General features: G+C 41.9%; 1 protein-coding gene across 2 annotated transcripts; it reads right to left on the reverse strand.

Moving 5' to 3' along the window:
- Positions 1-6044: 6044 nt before the first annotated feature.
- Positions 6045-15699, reverse strand: ndnfl (neuron-derived neurotrophic factor, like). Of its 2 annotated transcripts, XR_014125618.1 has the most exons (5): positions 15539-15613; positions 10357-10553; positions 8678-8796; positions 6418-8004; positions 6045-6332 (listed from the first exon to the last, which is right to left on the reverse strand). XR_014125618.1 is itself a non-coding variant. In XM_027029542.3 (4 exons), exons 2-4 carry the CDS (start codon positions 10515-10517, stop codon positions 6584-6586), a joined length of 1701 nt encoding a protein of 566 aa, XP_026885343.2. In that variant the 5' UTR covers positions 10518-10553; positions 15539-15699; the 3' UTR covers positions 6045-6583. The 2 variants fall into 2 exon arrangements, 1 of the variants encoding a protein (XP_026885343.2); XM_027029542.3 differs by having other exon boundaries at positions 6045-8004; positions 15539-15699.
- Between the last annotated feature and the right edge of the window lie 662 nt (positions 15700-16361).

Below are 16361 nucleotides of genomic sequence, written 5' to 3' on the forward strand. Positions count from 1 at the left end.
ATCAGGTCATCCATGTTGTAACGATGAGTTATCTCTGCAGCTCACTGGTTTTCTTAGTAACCTCCCTTGTCCTAACACCGATAGGATCCCTTATATCAGGATTTCTTGCAGAAATCACAATGCAGAAACTGGGACAGAAAGTTAGTCCACAAATCAATCCGAAACTATGGGTACGCTATGTAGATGACGGCTTCATGATCAAGAAATGCGAAGAAGGCCAATGAACACATGAACTACTTATTAACACATTTGCTGAAGTCCAATTCACCCAGAAAAAGCCCAGAAAGAGAAAAATCTCACATTTTTGTACATCCTTGTCACAAAGTCAACAAACGGTGAACTACACAAGAGGTGAAAAAACAGATTCTGATGCAGCTTCATCAGGAGATCCTTCCAAAGTAACATTTCTAACATGCAATCTAAACAAACAACCAGCAAAAGGATAACCCTGCCATATGTACAAAACATTTCAGAGATTCAGTATGGTTATCAACATGGATCAATATCAACATGGAATCATGGTTGCACACAAACCAACCAAAACCATAAGAATGATACTTTCAAAACCAAAAAGAACAACCAGCAACTCGAGATAGTATTCGAATGGAAAATATAGCTCTTACTTCCAGTTCGAGAGACAGAATGGTTGGTCCCCCTGCAAAGGGATTCAGTGGAGTTTAGCTGTGAACGGGGTCGGCTGGAATTAATTCCTGATCCCGAACCATCTCTCTGCCATTAGTTGTCCAGAACTGACAAGCCTGAGCTTCACAGGGGGTATAGAGCTGATATGGAAAAGGTGCCTGGACTTTGCAGGTGTCAATGAGAGAGCATATCCTGGACGTAGCTTTGTAGAAATCTAAGGTTGACTAATTAGCACTAATTACTGTTGGCCAAACAGGATTAATTCTAATTTTAACAATAATGCAAAAACTAAAATTCAACTACGTTGATGGAGTAGTGGAAAGCAGATTAAACAGGATATGACAGACTAACATATGAAATACAAGACAGACATAAAATAAGACACTATTATAAGTACTTAATTCTCGCAAGAGGTTCCAACTTCATCTTTCCTGGATCCAACTTTAACTCAAGTTTTACTCAAACTTTTACCACCTTATTTAACTCTTTGTTTCAGAGCCTCAATTTGTATAATCCTGGGAAGAGATATTATATATAGATTTGCTTATACATATTCATGCTCCTTTGTCTCATCTCTGGGTTTGATTAAACAAATTTAACAAAAATGAGAGAGGAATAAAACAACTAGGTAGTGATATTTGGTTATGAGATATATGTCTTTTAAAGTTTAACAGGTGGGTTCAGTTACCCCTATTCACCTGAGCACTTTGATCCAAATATTTATAGAGTGCTGACATTTTTATAAGCAATATAAAGCGCACAATTATATATAAGAAAGCAGTTACATTTTCATCAAGAAATACACTACTTAGAGACAGGGCAAGTTACTTAGAGAGATAGAAGAGAGAAATAGATAAAGAAAGAGCATAATTATTACACACATATTGCGCTGTCCTAGTATTAATAATTCAAATCTTCCTCTGTATATTATACTTTGTATGAAGTCATACACATATAAAAGTTAATATGCACTAGGGTAATGGGGTTAAGGCATGGATATAATAAATTTGTGAATGACTGAACTAGCAAGGCATAAGAAAAGTTAACATAATTGTAGAGAGCGAGTTTCATAACAGTTCAGTGGTGCTGGCTAGTTAGATCTCACTCAGAATTGAGCGTACTGAGACTGTTATGTATATCACAATGCTTTGTTGGCCATACATGGTCAATAAGTGCAGATTGGGGAGGCTGTTATAGTCACTGAGGGGTGCTATGGATCCATCATCTGTACAATTAGTATGGACTATAAAATGTTGTTGCACTCATGAAAGTTCGATGAACTTATATCCTGTATATGAATCTGGTCTTGTTGTGATGCTTGCGAGAAGGCCTTTCCTTTGGGAACTGTCAAATTCCAGTAAACCTTCAAGAATACACCCATTTATACGTTTTTTCCTGATCTATGTTTTCTGGATTGTGAAGTCACCCTCAAATTCCAAGCGGAGTATTTATGGTCTGTTAATTCCTCAACCCAGATCTTGGGTCATAAAGTTTTGGGCCATGTGTCCTTGCAGGGTAATAAACCTTGCTTACAGAGTAGCTTTGAAGACCTGATAAGAGAATGCCCTTTTTTGTAGAACCAAGAGTTCTGACATTTGTCAAGGAGGCCTCTCAGAGTGTGTGTTATGAGTTGTCCGAGGGGTGAAGGTCTGGTTGGGTATTAGGGCAGAGTCTGGTGTTCTAAAGCATCTTGATAAGGAGACCTTCTTTAAGGGGTGTTGGGTTACCTTAGGGTTCATTGCTGGAGCGGGGTCTGCAGCTCCCACTACACAGCTCCCACTACACTTGCTAAGTCATAAAACCATTTTATTGAATATAATTAAGACCTCTCATTAGGGAGCATCCAGAGATTCTTCAGAGTGGTTGATGATGTTCTTCTAAATAATGCTTCAGAAGATCTTTTGGAAGCAGGAGTATAAGCCATTGGTGTATTTGCAGATGTCAGAATCAATCCATTAATTGAAAGGCCATAGAAAGGTAAGAGATCAGTTCAGGTATTATGTAATTGTAACACGGAGTGGCGCAAGTGCCAAAGGGCAGAGGGCAGGATGCACAGGCTCCAGCGACGTGGACGAACATTTATTAACATATGAGGACAGCGGCACTCACATGTGTTACGAACAAGAGACATTAAACAAACACGAATACAGTTAACAATCACGAGAACGAAAACATTTAACATCACCATTTAACATTAACATGTCACATCAACAATGACCGACAGTCTGCACACTTCGACACAGGTTTAAATACATATAAACAAACAAGGTGCAGGTGTGCAGGTGTGGCCACAAACAGATACTCTCACTACACGTGGCTGGCCAAACCACGTAGCTCGCGGGAGCTGAGCGTTCTGTGGCAGAACCCCCTCCCCACGGGCGTGGCTCCGGTCTCGTCCGTCCAATGAACTCGAACCTCCGGGCGCCGTGTACACGTAAACACAGAACACACAGCACGGCAATGCCCAGCACCCACCCAGTACTAGGCGGGCCAGGTGCCACCAGCAAGGGAGACCTCGCAGTGAGAGGGAGAAAGGCAGCTTCCCTGCCTCTCTCAGAGCGGTCCGATACGCTCTTGACGACTTTGCGCCTGTAAACATATAAAAGGCGCATAGACAAACAAACAATAGCGCCCACACAAACATAAGGCGCTGTGACGTGGTGCCCGCCGTCCTCACAGGTGCCTTGACGTGTCCTTGGCCTCAACAGACATGCAGCGGTGCACTTCCGCCCAGGTTCCAAACGTGCTACCTCCCCTAACGGTCCTCCTCTCTCCTGCCGCTCTAAGAGCATCCCAGAGGCGGTTTGCCTCCGAGGCTTTAGGCAGACTCTTCCAGTCTCGCTGGCGAGTCTGCTGAAGGGAAGAGACTCAAGAGATCTTGCTGGTTCCATCCACCCGACCACCTTCTTTTTAGTCATCGTGGTGCCCCTCGGTCCTCCTCGGAAAGGGCTCAACAGCCTCACCCCTCCTAAGAAATTCCTGGGGGTGTTCCCCTCGGTTTCCGGAGAAGACACGGACAGCAGTCGCGGTCCTCTCCCCAATGTCCTGGGATCCAGGCAGCAGTGCGGGGGGTGCCTACACACCTCCCGCTAGGAAGTCCGTTTTTCGTCGAGGGAGTAGGCGTCCTGAGGTGGTTGGTCATTTTGTAACGCGGAGTGGCCCGAATGCCGAAAAGCAAGGGGCAGGATGCACAGGCTCCAGCGACGTGGACGAACATTTGTTAACATACGACGAGAACGGCACACGTGTGTTACAAACAAGAGACATGAACGTAAAACGGTTAACATTAAACAAACATGATAAACAATTACAGTTAACAATAACGAGAACAAAAAATTTTACTTCACCATTTCACATTAACATGTCACATCAACAATGACCAACAGTCTGCACACTTCGACACGGGTTTAAATACATATAAACAAACAAGGTGCAGGTGTGGCCACAGACAGATCCTCCCATTACACATGGCTGGCCAAACCACGTGGCTCACGGGAGGCAAGCATTCCGTGACAGTAATTAATAGAACTTCCAGATCAGTCTCGAAAGATTTTGAGTGTTGGTGTGGAACGAATCTGCTGGCCCGAGTTCTGATGGGCGTGGAGCAGGACGCACAGACTCCCTCGATGAAGTGACACATTTATTAATAAAAAACACAAACAACAACAGTGGCACTCATATACAACATGAACGAAAGACATGACTCATACACTCTAATAAAACTGAACGACGATTACATACGCGTTTTACATTTAACAGCAGACTAACAATGATCAACACAGTACACACACTGTCAGAGATTTAAATAGACAAAAGACACAAAACATTAATCCCCGTACAGGTGTGTGCACTTACAAAGGGCATGGTTACAAACAAGGTGAAACCTCCTGTACGCGGCAGACCGTACCACGTGACTTGTGGGGCGTGGTGGGGGGGGAGCGTCCCGTGACAGAACCCCCTCCCAAGGGGCGCGGCTCCCGGCGCGTCCTTCCCAGGACTGTGAACCCCGAGCTGCCGTGTGCAAACACACACACACGCTATGGCAATGCCTGGTGCCCACCCAACACAAGGTGGCCCAGGAACCGACGGCGCGGGAGACCCCTCAACAGGAGAGAGGGAGGTGGGATCTCTGCTTCCCTCAGGGCAGTCTGGTAAGCTCCTCATGACAAGCAGGGGGAGACATTCCCTGACGACGACCCCTCCCAGGGTGTGAGGTTCCCGATGCTTCCCTCTCCCGGATAGCAAACTCCGGGCTGCTGCGCAAACACAAAAGCACAATACAACCACGCCCGGCTAGACGGGCTAGAAACCTCCTCCCTGGGAGACCCTCACCAGACAGGGAGAGAGGCAGAGTGTCTGCCTCTCTCGGATCAGTCCTTCGTCTTCCCCGTGCTATGAAGCGCTCAAAAAACACAGAAGTGCAAACATCTCATGGTGCTGCAGTGCCTGCAACCTGCGCAGGCATTGTTTAATGTGTACCAGGAGTGCAGGTCCACCCCGGTTCCGACCGTGCTCCTTACCTGAACGGTCCTCCTTTCTCCCCTGCTTCAGGAGCGCCCCAGAGGCGATTTGCCTCCGAGGCTTTGGGCAGAGTCTGCTGATGAGAAAGATCTCAGGCTGCAGCTCTGCCCTCCGAGGGTCCTGCTGGCTCCACGCAACCGCCCTCTTCCTGGTTGTTGCGGGGCACATCGGTCTTCCTCGGACCAGGTTCTTAGGCCCCCCCCAAGAAATTCCTGGGGGTGTTTCCCTCCTCCTCCGGAGTGGACCCGGAGCATCCCGTGACATGGTGTGCTGGTACGTTAAGTTCATATGCTGTTTTGCTTTTTTTAAAATTCATATTGTTTTCCTATACCAAACTTTATAATTGTATCATTATTTTATGCAGTTCACAGGGAAATTTCATACTGAGATGGTGCTGTCACTGTCTCCCAAGTTAAACTCTGTGTATTCATAAACGTATCCATGGAGTACAAATTCTTGTGGAAGGCAAAAGCAAAAAAAAAAATCACGTCTGATAATGTCCATTTGCCTGTATGTTCATAGGAAATCATTCAAGGACTAGTTTCAACACAGGATTTGGGTCAGAACCATATCAGTGTATAATTCTTTAGTTTTACAGTCAGGAGCTAGCACCTAAAAAAACTATTTATCATTGGCAGTTGCAGCTACTTAGGGATCACGTGCTTCTTGAACCTTTTCTACCTTTCCTAAAGACAGCTGATGGAATGTTTAGTTAATACAAAGCAATACCTTCCCATGGTAGTCAGAATTCTGTAGTAGTCTGTTACAGAGCCATTACCTCATTATTTTAGATAAATGTGTGGTATAGTCCTTTTCTGTCATCATCTTCATTAAAAAAAGTAAACTCAGCACATCCCAATGTTTTATATTTGATAGCCATGTTTTAATGTTTCATGCAATCGTGTCATACACAGTAACCACATCAAACACAATGTATCATACCGTTTAATTCTCTGCTGCATGCCTTAGCAGATCATGACTGACACACTATGCAAGCTCTTCTCATTTCCTCTCTTGCTCTCACGCTTGTTTTCCTTAATTCCCCATTCTGTAGTATATATTGATTTGTGCTATTGGTTCTTGTTTGTAGCCCACAGACTGCATGGATGGCAGTCTTTTATTGCAAGGAAGGTGAGAAACATTTTACTGCCCTCCTGAAATTAAATAGCCTGAAATAAACAACACATCATTATTGCATAATGACACATTAAAACAACAATGTACAGTAAGTTAGATTTTGCTGGTGTGTCTAACCTGTGTGTGTGTATGTTTGTGTGGTCACACAGTGCCATATCTCAGAGTTTATCAGTTTATTCCCATGCACAATTACTTCATCATGACTTCTGTGCAATTCCAGCAGTCAATGTGATCTGCTCCTTGACTGGCAGTGGATTGTTTTAGATGCCTTCATTTTCATCTCTCAGCATTCTTTTCTGGTCCTCACTGTCTTACTGTGATACTTAACTGGCAGGCCCCAGCGTCTCATAAGATAGACATCAAATACATACAAAACACCTGGATCCAGCCCCCTGATCACTGCAGTTGTGACTGCCCGACGTGGGTCAAGATCCTGGAAGTACTTGCAGAGTACTTGCTCAGTGGCAGGGCGAGACTCAGGCCCCAGGCAGTGATCTGTGCTGTTCTCTTTGTTCTGGTCTGTAATGCGTCTCTGGTAAAGACAGTACAGGCTACGTTCCTCGGTTCCCATCCAAGCCAATGTGACGGAGCTGCAGCTGCGCAGCTTATTAAAAGACTTCAGATGCAGAGTTGGTGGGAGTATTGGTGGTGCCCTGCAATGATATGCTGATGACACTTGCAGTTTGAGAAAGACCCTCGAAGTTTCCAGGTCTAGCTTGCGTTTAGGGTTGCCCCCCAAGGCCTGCAGCCGAATTAGATAAGAAGGGCCTCCCTCCAACCATATTTGAGCCAACTGGTTATCCACCTCTTTAGAAAAGAGACGTTTTCCTCTACTAAAGACGTCAACTTTGGCTTTGTGTCTGGCATTGCAGCATTGCAGAGTGAGAATACCATTCCGATGCCACCCGCGTGGTCGAAAACGGAAGTGGCGGGAATTCTTTGAGCCTGCTCTCACACTCACCCTCTGCATTTGCCCTTCCTGTAAGGGGGTCACAGCCTGCCAAGCCTCTTCATGAGTGTGTGCCAAAGTTCCAGTGTATGCTACATTTGTGCCATTTATGCGGTCTATCAGAAAAACATCAACATAGTACCGTGTGTCTGGAAGCAAACCAGAGATAGTGCATACACTCTCAGCCTCCCTACACACACAACCTTTAAAACTATCTGACCTTGCCACAGCTGAGGAATCACGGTCCTCAAGAGTGTCCCAATGCTGCCACCGCCATGCATTAAGAATCGGCAGTACCAAATCTTTTCCTTGCTTGTCTTTTTTTTCTCTTTTTTTGTCACTCTCTAGCTCTTTTCTGATCTCCTCATGGGCAGCACATAGGTTTCTGTAGTTGTGATTGAGGTTGACTAAAACGCAGTACCCGTAGGGCACTTTTTTGCTGTGGAGTGATGTTCTGATGATGGATGGGCTTGGGGCCCAGCTCACGGTGACGCTCGTCAACCCCACCCCCAGAATGTGCACTTGAGAGTCAGATGGTAGCTCTGGAAAAGCTCCTGAGGGTCTGGGTCCTTCCTGCAGGTAAACAGTCACTTGTGTGTCCTGCTCTGTTGACCTCAGGCTCACTATGTACAAGGAGGATGCTTCATAGGCCGGGCCTGAATAGGTGTCCACAGCTTTGCCTGTGTAAGTGTGAATTATTGTCTCCATTCCAAGGCCTTTCCACCACATTTCAGGCATGCTCTTCCTGGAGCTCACTGCAGATCAGAGGAATATGCCAGATTAATATTAAACACTAATTAAGAACAGAATAAGCAAAACAATTTCCAAAAAGATAGAATTTTCCAAAACATTCATTACTTTTGTTGGGAATTTTGAGAGCAAATGATTAATTTAAAGCAGCAGATGAGGACCCTTGATTTCACAGACTAAATTATTTATTTTTATGTATCTTTATGACTTCATAATACTGTTTTGACTGACTGATGAGAGGAGAAGTGTGGAAAGGATAAAACATCAAATCACATCATGAGAATGTAAAGAGATGACTTATGCTGTGTGGTATTATGTGCTATATTAAGCAGTCCCCATCTTTCTCTCTCTCTCTCTCTCTCTCTCTCTCTCTCTCTCTCTCTCTCTCTCCCCCCCTCTCTTTTTCTCTGTGTCTATTGCATTTGACAGCAGTCTACTTTACTTTCGCAACATGTGTATTATGTAAAAATGTAAAAGTGTAAATTCTAAACAAAAATGAAAATTTTCAAACAGAATATTAAAGATAATACTGGATTTTGAACAAATTAACCAATTTTAAATATATTTTCAAATCTGATATGATTAGATATTAACACACACACACACACACACACACACACACACACACACACACACACACACACACACACACACACACACACACGTTCACTCACTCACAGTGAGGATTCTTTGGTGGTTTGTCCTTCAGAGCACGTGCACTCAGGCTCCATTCTATAGTGACAGAACAGGGGCTAACACTAACTGTCAGAGTCTTCTTCTGTAATGTGAAATACAGCCTGAAAAACATTTGAAATATTAGGACTTGTAATTCCACCAAAGGATTACACATAGAGAATGAATGTAGAATACAGAATTAATATATATATGATTTAATGCCATCCATATTAGTGCCTGATTTATTGTCTCTGTAACGCAGATGACAACTGAAGTACAGTTATAGTCATACACAAACATTCAGGTAAAAAAAAATCAGAAAAGCTTTTCTTGTGTCATTGCTACTTTGTGGTGGGAAGGTGTTATGATGTTAAGGAACAGTAAGGAACTCCCTTGAACAGGAGTGATCTCACCAAAATAGGTGTCTGTACAGGCATATCTTGATGCTTTTATATGATGTTTTTCGTGTGGTACAGAATATTTATAATGTATAAATTATGCTATTATATGTCTGTGGATCATAAATTATTCCTTTATTTCCTGAGGTTCCTTTGGCTGCAGTGAAGTCACATAGTTTAAGCAAGTCACAGTCTAAACAAAGTCTAAACACAGTGTATACTCTAAACATTTGCAGTGTTTGAGCATTGTATTTTATCAGTGTTAATTTTCTTATGAAATACTGAAAAAAAAGGTTTTTGAATGGCTGTTGTTAGAAAAGTGCTGATCAAATATATGCATCTTCAAGGTTTGCAAATGTACAACAGCGATTTGTACAACAGCCACTTTCATGTCTACATAATGTAATAACCAGAATATCTCAAGTGCTGTAAATTGAGGCCAACTTCAGAGAATGCCTATTTAACCTTCTCTTTTTATACTGGCACAATTACTAAAACTTGTGTATATTTTTCATATTGCTTAGGAAAGTCTATTTTCATAACACTGATGTAAATCTGGTTGTCACTGGCATACTTAGGAAGGGGGCTGTGTGTAGTCTGCAAAACCCTCAGCAGTGTAATGCTTAACATTGTCCCTCACCTTGAACCTACAGATGAGGCTGGGTAATTTTACAATCAGCTATTACTGTCACAACACCTGCTGTCTCTCTCTGCTCTGTGATTTTGTCTCTGTCTGGTGAATATGATCCTGTTCAACAGTTTAATTACCTGGCAATTTTTGACTTCACCGGGAAAAAAATTAAGTAGAGAAGAAAATTGTCTCTTAATGGATAAGTTAATATGAATCATAACTCCTAAAACGGCAAGAACTCCTAACCAGCTGTCAAATGAGTGAACTAAGCACACACTTAATTTCATAAGAATGTACAATGACGTTCTCTCACTGTTTCTTTATAGTTCAAGATGTGCTTTTTAGCACCTCTAAAAATGTTTTACTGGATTTTTGAACATAAAGAGTTACTGAAAATGGTTAATTCTTGAAAATGTGCTGTTCATCATTGGATTAATAAAGACACAATAGTGAGGTTTTCTTTTACATCAGAGCTCAGTGTGGTCTGGGTAGTTGTGCACTTCTTACAATGACCAAGGTACACTTCACATTCAGTACTTTCATCTGCCTTGGATGTGCAGTAGAGAATGTTTGTAGTGTTTGTAGTGTTTCTCCTCTCAGCACCCAAAGATAGGCACTATCGCTGTTTTGAATGTATATTCTTAATCTAGTACCTGCGAGTCCGCCCTTTGGCCAGATGAACAGGTGTGATTTTTCCCTCCCCCATCCAAGTTGTGGGGTGCAGTGGCACCTCGTTTTCAGGTGCCAGGTCAGAGAATGAATGAGGACTGGAGATGAGGGTCACTGCCAGGTAAAGGCTCCAGGAGAGATTCATCTTGACTCTGTAAGTAGTAGAATAGTGATCCTCTGGCTGCAAAAAAAAGAAGTGATGCAGGCTAAATCATTAAGGAAGGGTTGATGATTGAATATTTTATCAAAGTCACCTTTAGTCTCATTACTGTGTTCATATTTATTTTCATTGTGTGATTTCTGCAACTCCACTGTGAGGTACATATTTTTCCTTCTATCAGGCAGATTTTGTGAACTGTAATTTGGTCTATTTGTTTTACACTGATGTCATGTTCAATTTTGCAGTTTCTCATTCACAAAAAAAGATCAAACGAACGTTTTCTTCAGATCTTTTAAAACTTGAAATCCTGGGAAATGCCTGCAGTATTTTGATTTGTATCTCATAATTAATTAAGAGCAGTGATGGAGACAGATGAGCTTGATTGAAAGAGCAGTGGGTTGATAAATTGAGGCATCTAAGCGACTCTAACTCTAAAGATCACATTTTCTCAAGAACACTAATACAAACAGCTGGACGTGGATCTTAGGCTACATTACAGCACTGGTGGTACATCACCATTGAAAACTCTTTTAAGTCAAATCTATTTGTTGGAAATCGAAACAATGTTCAAGTGCTCTTGGCAACAAGTCCAAACCAGCAGATGGCACTACAGAGCAGAGAAACAGTATTTCAAGACGTTCTAACAGACCATCTGCTGAGAGGGCAGGATGAGTCAAATGGGGGATGGAATGAAAACGAGCAGAATAGATAAGCTGGAGGAAATAGAATGAAAACAGAGAGAAAGATGTGTGGAGATGGAGACAGGGAAAAGAACCAACACCAGACACTTCCTAACCGATGATCCGCTGATAGGAAGAAATATTTGCTTTTGTTCAGAAAGAAATATTCACACAAAAAAGCCATCCAATTTCATTGTGGGATCTAATGATTTTTTGGCTTTGACAGTCTGTTCTAAAGCTGTCTGAGAGCGAGAGGCTAAGAGACTGAAGTAGCTCTCTAAAGAGACAGGAGATTTGCTTTGAATATATGTGCCTCTATTTATAACTGCAGATTTCAAAGGAGCTTCTGAAACTGCAAGAAGAAAGTAATTAAAACCAAAACCAAAACTGGAGATTCTTTGTAGATTATCTGGCAGCTGGTTTTATTTATTTATTTAATTTTTTTAATTTTTTTATTTTTTTTAATGACTGTCTGAAAGTATGGATGAATTTTTAAACGTTTTGAGATGTAAAGGGCATTAAAAATATCCATCCATATAGGATGAGGGAAAGATTACTTAGTGGAAAGAATAAATTTGATTCAAACACAGGGAAATAGGTTTAAACTGCAATCTGTGAAGTCCATTTTCTACTCAGTACAATACTTAATGTTTTATGCAGTATCCTACCATGCTCTTGTGCAAAATGTTTTTAGAAGTTTGACTGAATTGCTGGATAACATATCATATTTTAAGCTTCCACACTAAAAGGCCTATTTGTAAAACAGAACAGAAGTATACCCTAACATTTGAATGGTTTCCCCTTCATCTCAATTTGGTACAAAGACCTAATGGCACAGAATGGCAAACGCTTGTAAACAGCAACACCATAAAGCTGAAGGAAAGTATGCAAATTATTCACCATTGGGTTGATGCTATGCAATATAGGAACGGTAACACAGAAACAGCCCCCAAGGGGCCAACAAAAAACCAAGATAATTTTTCCTCTTGGGGCCATAAAGCTAGACCCAAGTGTTATATGCCCATTGCTAACATTTCTTCACCAGGTGTTCTTGATACCCCAGATGCTGATGCGACTCCCATAAATATGTGGCGCCCACCTCCTCTCTGATATAAGGCTTTTGTAGCTGGTTTTGAACTATGACTGCCTCTCTCATTGCGCCTTTTCTTTTGAAGGCACTGCATATACTCAAATGGCCACCCAATGGTCTTCTCATCCTTTTACATCCCTGCATATAATGTCCACATAAGATGTGAGTAACGGGATAGGCCCACCATGTTCCCTTTGAGCAGAACTCTGATAGAGTCAGATATCAGTGATTAGAATATGCGCAAGTATCGTTTGTCATACTATATCAAGTATTTAAATACAAAAGTGTGTTACAGCAATACTGTGCTACAATCTATATAATGGCATTTGGGATAATGTCAGTTTCCACCAGGCTTCTCTAGCTTGTGGCTGGTTCATGAACAACTCAAGATTTAATAATATCTTTCTATTTGCATTCTCTCCCTTTTTAAACCCCATATAGAAGTTTTCCTTGAGGTGGCGGTGGAAGGTCTATGACCAAAACCCCTGGATCTATGTTCACCTCCTCCAGACCATGGGGGAGGCTAGTTTAGATATTACGGTTGAGGACTGCCAGGAGTGGATATGGCATACAAGGGTTTTCCCTCACTGCCTGGACAGGGCTAATGTTGTCTACTCAGAGCTGATGTTCTCTGGCCAGGGCTGATGTTGTCTGGCCAGGGCTAATGTTGTCTGCTCAGGGCTGGTGTTCTCTGGCCAGGGCTAATGTTGTCTGGTCAGGGCTGGTGTTCTCTGGCCAGGGCTAATGTTGTCTGGTCAGGGCTGGTGTTATCTGGACAGGGTTAATGTTGTCTGGTCAGGGCTGGTGTTCTCTGGACAGGGCTAATGTTGTCTGCTCAGGGCTGGTGTTCTCTGGCCAGGGCTAATGTTGTCTACTCAGAGCTGATGTTCTCTGGACAGGGCTAATGTTGTCTGGTCAGGGCTGGTGTTCTCTGGCCAGGGCTAATGTTGTCTGGTCAGGGCTGGTGTTATCTGGACAGGGTTAATGTTGTCTGCTCAGGGCTGGTGTTCTCTGGCCAGGGCTAATGTTGTCTACTCAGAGCTGATGTTCTCTGGCCAGGGCTAATGTTGTCTGGTCAGGGCTGGTGTTCTCTGGCCAGGGCTAATGTTGTCTGCTCAGGGCTGGTGTTCTCTGGCCAGGGCTAATGTTGTCTGCTCAGGGCTGGTGTTCTCTGGCCAGGGCTAATGTTGTCTGGTCAGGGCTGGTGTTCTCTGGCCAGGGCTTGTGTTGCCTAGGATGCTGAGGCAGAACAAATGCAATTTATTTTTTTTATATATAAACTTTGTTTGTCATTGGTTTTATGTTGGTAAATACATGGAAATTATTTTACTGTATTCTATGTTTTTACTGTATTATACGTTTTTACGGTCCATTTATGTATTTACTTAGTTTCAGTTTATTTAAGTGCAGTGAAAAATAAAAAATGTTAAACTGTGTTTTGTGTCTTTATTTTGTGTTCATCATTTAAAGAGGTTGTTGATGGGAATACATACATGCCATTTCTCATTGCAGTAATAGATTTTTATGACAGAATTGTAAATTGATCTCACCAGTGTATAACTGCTATTTTGTAGTATATGTGTATTTAATGGTGTTGGTCTGAAGACAAAGTTTGGTGTAAAATTATGGTTTTGATTGGAGAGTTTAGTTTGGTATAGACGTGAGATATGGATTTGATTGGAGAGTTCAGTTTGGTATAGACGTGATAGTACTTGGTTTTGAGTGGAGAAATAATTTTGGGAAATAATTTGAATAAATGTCTTGGCAACCAAGAAAAATAATAAAATTGTTCTTTTTATGCTCATGTTTGTTTTTGGCAACAGTGTTATTTATGACATCATTACGGCCTTACTGAGTTAAATAGGATTGAAGAAAGTTATTTTAACTAAGCAAAGCTGGAATTTCTGCTTATTCTTCTTTTAGTGTTATTTTTAAAAGAAACAGAAAAGTGAATGAGTGAGAGTACAGTTAAGGGGAAGGAAACGTTTCTGTGACATGGAGTCATGGATATGTCATGCATACATCTCTTCAGCAATTAATTTTCTAGTTAAGAGCACTGCATAAATAACTCAGACTCCGGCTTTACTTTCACATTTTATGCCCTTTCTGTTTATGGGTAATTTAATTCTGTCCTTTTTTTCTTGACAGTTTGAAGGTTATGATCCTTTTGCTTTGCTTGATTCTCACCCTGGCTGTGTTCTCTTCTATATCTCTATCAGCTTGTTTAGTTTAATTTAGTTCGCTGAGCCTCTTCCTATAGATGTTGTTGTTGTGTGCTTTGTCTGTCTTATTCTTTCTCTCTGACTCTCTCACTTTGTCTTTTTCTCTTCTTGCTCTCTCACTCTCCTCTCTTTATCAGTCTTTCTCTACCCGACCCTAAAGAACGAGTACAGAGGGCTTGTAGATGGAATTGTTCGCTGTGGTGTCATGTGATACACCCACAGTGCAGGGGTCCTGACTGATCCCATGAGAACAGCAGAGCTGGAGATGAAAAGGAGAAAAATGAAAGAAAACGACTGAAAAAGGAAATGGTATATAATGGAAATTGAGATGCCCCATAAGAGTCTGGGACCTTGTTTTTCTTTAGAGAAATAAAAAAGTAAAATGTAAAAAAGCAAAAGCAAAATGAAATGAAAGAAAGAAGGGTAAAAAAGCTCCTGCTGGTACATATTATGTTTTGGGTCTTGCAGAGCATCGTGGCCTGAACATGAGCTTAAATCTTCATATCTTTTCTACGTTTTGCCAATCTTCCCCTCCTTCTTCTCTCTCTCTCTCTCTCTCTCTCTCTCTCTCTCTCTCTCTCTCTCTCTCTCTCTCTCTCTCTCTTATCTTGCTCTCTTTATTTACACTTGATCTCACATACTCAAAATTTGTTCCTTTTCTGTTCTCGTCTTTGGTACTTTAGCATTGCCCCTTGGCACACATACTATGAAGTATTTAGAAGCCTCTGTGTCTCCGAATGTATCTGAGTATGTCTATGCGTAAGTGAGCGTGTATGTGCAGTGTGTGATTATCATTCTTGAAGCAGCTCAACTAAGATGAAAATCACAATAAAACAAGCATGCTTACATAACGCCCACAGCGACCATAGCAGTGTTGACACTTGCCAATGATACAGCTCTGCCGGCACAAACACAAACATGTGCGTGTGTGTGCGTGCACACACACACACACACACACACACACACACACACACACACACACACACACACACACGCACACACACTTATCCTTACCTCAGTGAGAACCTTGACTCCTGTCAGAGAAACAGAAGGGATGAAGAGAAGTAGATGGTGTTCAGGGTATCTCTGTGTCTCTCTGCTCTGCTCTGATTCATATGTGAACGCTCCTCTTCTTCCTTTCTCCCCCTCCCCTTCACTGGAGTCCTGATGACAAAGGGAAAAGTGCTCCCCTCTCTCCTCTCGCTCCCCTCTCTCCTCTTTCTCCTTCTTCCCACTCTGTTCCCATCTCTACTTCCCAACCCAGTTTGCAGTGATTAAAAAACAGAGGGATGTAAAGAAAAGGAGACACAGCTTCCTGAGAGAGGAGAATGACTCTGTGAGAGAGCTTTTTGTGTGCGGGCATAAGGGGACTGCGAGGGTTTCCTTACTAGTAGGGGTGTCAGATGGTGTGGTTGCATGAAAGGAGGATGTAGTTAGAAAGGGTTTGTGGGATTGGGTAGGAGTGGGCCAGTGTGCATGAGTGTGGTCTTAGTTTCCAAGATTGTTCTAAAGTATTTATTATAAAGATTTACAGATAGATATTTATTATAAAAAGGTTTATTAGTGATAGTCTCCAAAGTTTCACTGCTCTAATATAATATTGTAATAATGCTTAAATAAGTATATGTTAATAATTGGTAAATTAGTAATTAATATAATATGAATAGTATTAAAATATAACATTTAAATAGGAAAGTGGCAACTAAAATGAGATTCAAAACCAGGCACCATTTATGCTTTACATAGGAACCACTCATTCCTCTTCTAGGAATGTTCACTCTGTGCTGGCGAGTATTCACTCATTTAAGTATGACCTTCTAGAGATGTTCACTCTGTG

This window comes from Electrophorus electricus, chromosome 10, assembly GCF_041902795.1.
Source record: "Electrophorus electricus isolate QZ-2024a chromosome 10, ASM4190279v1, whole genome shotgun sequence".
NCBI classification, from domain to species: Eukaryota; Metazoa; Chordata; class Actinopteri; order Gymnotiformes; family Gymnotidae; genus Electrophorus; species Electrophorus electricus.

Coding starts and splice junctions, on each gene's coding strand:
- ndnfl (XM_027029542.3), bottom strand. CDS start 10,517: ATGAATCTCTCCTGGAGCCTTTACCTGGCAGTGACCCTCATCTCCAGT. Junction 8,797..10,356: donor GCCAAAGGGCGGACTCGCAG/GTACTAGATTAA, acceptor AATGTTTTTCAG/GCTGTATTTCACATTACAGA. Junction 8,005..8,677: donor ACCACCAAAGAATCCTCACT/GTGAGTGAGTGA, acceptor TCTGATCTGCAG/TGAGCTCCAGGAAGAGCATG.